Source organism: Adelges cooleyi, unplaced genomic scaffold, assembly GCF_023614345.1.
Source record: "Adelges cooleyi isolate 19-005CV unplaced genomic scaffold, UGA_ACOO_1.1 ACOO_flye_CR_arks_rails_tigmint_CR_PRNA_574, whole genome shotgun sequence".
NCBI lineage: Eukaryota > Metazoa > Arthropoda > Insecta > Hemiptera > Adelgidae > Adelges > Adelges cooleyi.
Window position 1 is genome coordinate 763,569 of NW_026096268.1, and position 6,845 is coordinate 770,413.

Genomic DNA, 6,845 nt, shown 5'->3' on the forward strand with positions numbered 1-6,845 from the left:
ATTATTGTGAGTGTTATTTTGTACGTTCTCAATCTGAGACCGTAATATTTTTAATGAAAATCGAACACATTATGCTTTATGCTAATACAATTATATTATACTATTTATCGTTACACGTGGGAAGCATTATACGGCAAAAAATATACTAATAAACATTTGTTGAGTCTCAAGTGAGGTCGGTGTCGAAATAACTCTCAGAAAAAAGCGTCGATGCGAATCGGTAGCTGGTAGAAATATTAAATATCGATAAAAGTCGTTGTATAGTCAATGACTATTGCATAAGGAATGTGCTTAAAATCGTGTATATAGCTATTAGCCATTAGTGTACATTTATAAGGGACTTGACTTCTACACACTAAGACTTGTGCAGTGCGGACTTTATCCACGGATACCGTATTGCCTAGCTGCAGTCGAACACCTATAAATGCAATCAAGCAAGCGATTCCGTCCACTAACTCTCGCTATAATTTGTTTACTGCGTAATACTTACTTTTTTTTAGATAACACTCCCACAAATCCTGAAAGGACTTGGCTATTAATAAAAAATAGTAGGTGATTTTACAACATAAAAATGCAAAACATCGAAGCTAAAACTAAATACCGTATAAACCAGCACAGAAACAATAATATTCTCGATATATCACCAATGACTTAACCGTTATACGACACTCTTAACCGTGTATGATTAACGAATTTTATATTGGCAAAAAAAAAATTATAATCCTATCAACGATTACAAACGGCGGCTTTGATCGAAAAGGCGTGGTTGTTTTTTTATATAAAACGATTTAGATTATTTGATAACTGATCAGCGAGTACTTTCCGAACCTATATATATAATACAGAAGACTTTGGATTTTACTCCATTAGTTTTGAACAGTGACTTTTTGTCCGTATTTTGGTGTAACTACTTTGATGTATACTTTATGCAAATTACAATGAATTTCATCATCAGTTTGAGTGTTTTAGTGAACATTTTGGCGTTGTTAAACAACACAGTTTCACGATCTCCGACTCCACCGTTATATCCAATGCTACCGCCGCTGATATCATATTTTATGCAACCATTACTACCAAATCATATGCCACCATCTCCACCTCATTCTATGCGACGTCCTCTACCAAGACCTACACTACCATTTCCACGAAAGACTACACCATCCACTCCGCCATCACCTAGACCATCATCTCCACGATATTCAACAACAACTTCTCCTTCGAGTACCATCTATCATACACCATCATCTCCATCATCACCTAGACCATCATCTCCACGATATTCAACAACACGGTTTCCATCAAGTACCATATATCATACACCATCATCTCCATCATCACCTAGACCATCATCTCCACATTATTCAACAACAACAACATCTCCATCAAGCACCAACAATTCCATCATCTCCATCAAGCACCATCATACACCTGAAGAATACAAGGTATAATCATAGCAAGTTAATTTTTTTATGATTTTTTATGTAGTTTAGTATTTATTATTAACGTTTGGGCAATGTAGTACCAACACAAAATTGTAATGCTTAACCAGTTTAAGATAATATTAAAAAATTAAAACTGTTTAGCCTTTGATTTTTTCACATGATAAATAAAAATAATACGTATGTAGTTATGTAGTATTTCAATAATAGTTGTTAAAATGTATTATTAATCATTTATTACTACGACAAAATAACAGTTATTAACATTGTATTTATTTTTAACATTATACACATAACAATAAATCTAATCATAATTTAATTTAGTATTAATAAAACTGTTTTAACTAAATGTACCTAATATAAATTAATAACAATCCGCATTATTTTTATTTTTTTCAAATATTAATAAGTTCGAAATACTTTTGATCTGATGATTGGCAAAATGTTTTCAACACCATCGAGTCTTTATATTACCCTGTGGTTATTGAACAAAGTTCTGATAAAAAAAATGTTTTATGTCATTAGTCCTTACCAATACAAATTATCAATTATAATCAATGAAATTACTTGAATATAATGAATAAGGTAGTAGAAATTCTCCAGGTTCACATTGCGCCTTTTTTTTTATGTTTTTAATGTCGAGTTTTTTTAAAACACATTAGGTTTTTTTTTTTAAATGACTTATTAGAAATGTACATCATTTACGCCACTATTCAATTTATTGCTTAGTATAACTTTGTTAAAAAATCAAAATACAATATTATAGATAAAGCGCATGTTAATTGATAGTGACAATATTTTGTACTATGTAGGTATGGATTAATTTTTGGAAAATATTAGTAAAAGATAAAAATTAAAATTAAATGCATTTGGTAATGGCTCATAATTTTAATTTGTTGATTCATGTGATGTTACATAAAATGACCCAATAGTGTTATTATTTCATGTCGTTATTGTTATTTATGTTAATATTTCACAACATTCAATGACTAATTGTTATACGACACTCTTGATCGTGTGTGTATTTAACGAATTTTATAGCAACAAATAAAATACCTATCTTCTCGACGATTACAAACGGTGATTTTACAAGAAATGGCCTGTCTGTTTTTGATATAAAACGATTTAGATTATTTGATAACTGATCAGCAAGTACTTTCCGAATCGTATATATAATACAGAAGACTTGGCTTCGACTCCATACGTTTCAAACAGTGGCTTTTTGTCCGTATTTTGGTGTAACTACTTTGATATATACTTGATGTAATTTACGATGAATTTCATAATCAGTTTGTGTGTTTTAGTTAACATTTTGGTGTTGATAAACAACACGGTTTCACAACTTCCGTCACCGACTTATCCAATGCTGCCGACGCCAATATCGTATTTTATGCAAACATTACCACCAAATTCTAAGTCACGACCTCCACGATCGCCACCAACACCACCATCTTCACCACCAATTCCACCACCATCTCCATCATCGCCTATACCTTCAACTCTTCGATATTCGACAACAGTGGCGGCTCGTGGATATGTGCATGGCCGCACCCCCTACGGAAATAACGAAATATTAGACATAGTATAATTGATTTGATATTTTATGTTAAGGTTAGGTTAGATTAGGTTTATATAGTTTATTATAGAAGTTAATTATTAACATTTTTAGGAAGTAAGGTAAGAAATTGCAGGTAAAACATTTAGCAAGTCCGTTCATTTTTTTTTTTTTTTAATTTCTATGTAGTTTAGTATTAACGTTAAGACAAGTTAATTACCAGTTTAAGATAATATTTAAAAACTAAAACTGTTTATACTTGGATTTTTTCAAAAGATAAATTAATATAATACATAAATCAACACTAGTAAAGATAATAAAATTCTTTTGGTAAACATGTAGTATTTAAATTTTAATTGTTAAAATAAATTATCAATCATTTTTTACATTGACAAAACAAAATTATAATTATTTTTAACATTTAATACGTAACAATAAATTATATTATACTTTAATTAAGTTTTAATAAATCTGCTTTAACTAAATATACCTAATATAAATCAATAAATATCCGCATTATTTTTATTTTTTAATATTTAATATTTAATTATCTCGTTATACTTTTGATTTGATAATTGGCCAAACATTTTTAGCACCATCAAGTCTTTATATTTCCCTTTGGATATTGGAATAAGTTCTGATAAATAAATGTTGTCATGCACTTCCCCATTAGAATTTTAAATAGTTAATGAAATTACAAGAATATAATGGACTAGGTAGTACAAATTCTATTATAAGATAGTTGTTATATTTAATATTTATGCTATATTTAAGTGATATCATTAAATATTACTCTAATCAGTGATTAAATTGAAGGAAGTCGCGAAGGGTGACCTCTAATATTTTTTATTTTTATTTTAAATACTGATTACCACCCCTCCTGATAATTATCCTGTATAAATTAATAACTACCATATTATAATAACAAGATATTTAAGTTTTTTTTTTTAATTTTTCAAATCTTTTCATAAAACTATTGAATTTTTTTTGGTACATTTTACGGTTATACGTTTTTTGAAAAATCAAATGCAACAATAGATATTTTGTTGTATATGAAGCATTTTATTTTCTATCATAAAAAAACAAATAAAATTCGTCGTACGACATACACCAACCGATTGTCATAGAATGCAAAAATAATTTTTAAAAAAACTAGGTATAAATAATACTAAAAACAACAGAAAACGCGCTTATAATATATTCGATTGTAATAATATTATTTGATTTACATAAATAAACAAGTTTTGAAAAAATCGATAAACGTTTTGAATGTAGTCGTTGATAATAGCTTATCTGACATAAAAAAAATAGGTTTAAATAATAAATCTGTATTAACAGCTAAATTAAAAGTACTATTAACCTAATATGTTAATATATAATAAACAATGTATTATATAATTGCATGTTATGTAATGTTTATACACAATGTTATTGTGAAATGGTATAGAAAATACAAATAACAATAAAATACATTTAAATTAAAATACGTTTTAAGTATTCAAAAACTTATAGTCTTATCAAAGGTTTATGTTTTTACACTGAAATATGTTCGTAGTTGTTTGTTATGGCGCATATACCAATTAAGAACTGTCGAACAAATTAAGATCATAGTTCGATAAAATCTCAATTGGTAGAAAAACCATAACTGGCATAAACTTTGTCGATATTATAACAGTCGAGAGGATCAGTTTCAATATTTGTTCAAACCCTATAAGAACACTCATCATTGTGTATACATTGTTGTTATCTTACATTAAAAAAATACATCTCTACTACTATATTAATTTAAAAAAATTATCTTGCTGATAATAAAACTTAAATTGAGAACTAAATATGAGATTGGCTATTTTAGACTCGCAGTACAGCTATAATTGTTGTTCCGGTAGTTCCATCATCGACATTATTACCAATACAGATGATCAGCCAAATATTTTGCGTGCACAACATTTATTGGCGTACATCTTAGTACCATTTATATGATTTATTTAAGTGCTTTTTAAATGTCTGCAAACCTCATAATAACAGTTGTAGTCTGTAGTTGAATTTTCTGAAAGTTTAAAGTTAACATTACTACATAGTAGTTTAATAAAGACTTTTTTAATTTCGAGAAATTCGAAAATTCCTAGACTTAAAATCCACGATAAAGGCTTCCTGAAACTAAAAGGCCAATAACATTTTTCTTGTCACTAATAAATGGTCTTACAAATATTAATACATCATAAATTACATAATAATGTACTTAACTTTTATTCTACTTAAAAATCAGCCTAAATAAACAATGTCGTTACTCACAATCAGTAGTCGTCTGTTTAAGTTAATCCACTAGAGAAAGAATTATCTTAACGAAATTAAAACAACGATTCGATTACTCCTGTTAGATGATTGTAATTGCAAAGTATGAATGAACATTAAAAAAATACTTACATTTTTCCGAATTATCAACATTAAACATGTTGCACTTTGTAATCATCATCGGCCATCGTAGTTGTTTTTCTCCATTGGCTCCTGCTGTAAAATTATACAAATACTAATTAGGTATACAACCGTTCTGATGTTTGTTAATACATAAAAAAACTTACCTTTCTGTGTTAATTTTCTTGCTACAACTCGCATATTTTGCAAGTACCTACAACAATTTATATATTAAAAAATACATTCAAATTAAGTTTACTTACAACATGGGAAAAAAATATAAAGTTGAATCAACTAAAATCGTGACTAATATAGGTACACAATTCATAGTACATTTATAGTTGCAAAAAAAGAATAAATAATTCGGCTAAATAATGGTTTAGTTAAAGCAATTATTTATTTAGACATTTCAACTATACGTTTATTGTGTCACTATATTAACCATAATTTTAGTTGGTCAAGCCATATATTTTTTCCGCGAAATTATACACTATTATAGTCTTAATGCAAGTGATCGAATTCTAAAATTACTATTTTTTTTTATTTTTACTGCTCATAAACATAAAAAATACCTACAGGTATGTATAATTTATATTTAAAGTTTACCTAAGTACAATAATCGTTAACAAACAAAAAATACTTAGTAGGTCCTCGTAGTCACTTGACTAAGCTTACATATCAAAATAGAAATACCTCAACAAATTTAAATTAAAGCTGAAATAAGTCTATCTCGATAGGTAAATCATTAGTATTGTCAATATTAATACATATTATATATATACACTATAAAAGGAATATAGTTACAAAATACATTATTTATTAAATTCCTATATAATAAGATTAGTAAAAGCTAAGGTTCTCTCTGTAGTCACTTGACTAAGCTTACATATCAAAATAGAAATTTCTCAACAAATTTAAATTAAAGCTGAAATAAGTCTATCTCGATAGGTAAATCATTAGTATTGTCAATATTAATACATATTATATATATACACTATAAAAGGAATATAGTTACAAAATACATTATTTATTAAATTCCTATATAATAAGATTAGTTAAAGCTAAGGTTCTCTCTGTAGTCATTTGTCTAAGCTTACATATCACAACAGAAATACCTCAACGAATTTAAATTAAAGTTGGGATAAATCTGTCATGATAAGTAAATCATTAGCATTGTCAATAATAATATACATATATATTTACACTATAATAATAATATAGTTACAAAATAATATTGTTTATTAAATTTCTATACAATAAGATAAGTGAAACCTAAGGTTCTCTCTGCAGTCATTTGTCTAAGCTTACAAATCAGCAACAGAAATAACTAAAGAAGTTCAAGCTCTATTGACAGTATTTTTTTGGTAAAATATAAATCAACAAGTACAAAAAATATCACAACTATTTTTAAATGTGTGTTTGTGATAGCTTTCATCATT

General features: G+C 27.5%; 1 protein-coding gene across 1 annotated transcript; it reads left to right on the forward strand.

Moving 5' to 3' along the window:
* The first annotated feature begins 606 nt into the window (after window positions 1-606).
* LOC126842693 (DNA-directed RNA polymerase II subunit rpb1-like) lies at window positions 607-3,134 on the forward strand. The gene is made up of 2 exons (XM_050579785.1): window positions 607-1,442; window positions 2,744-3,134. Exons 1-2 carry the CDS (start codon window positions 927-929, stop codon window positions 2,759-2,761), a joined length of 534 nt encoding a protein of 177 aa, XP_050435742.1. The 5' UTR covers window positions 607-926; the 3' UTR covers window positions 2,762-3,134.
* Window positions 3,135-6,845: the final 3,711 nt, after the last annotated feature.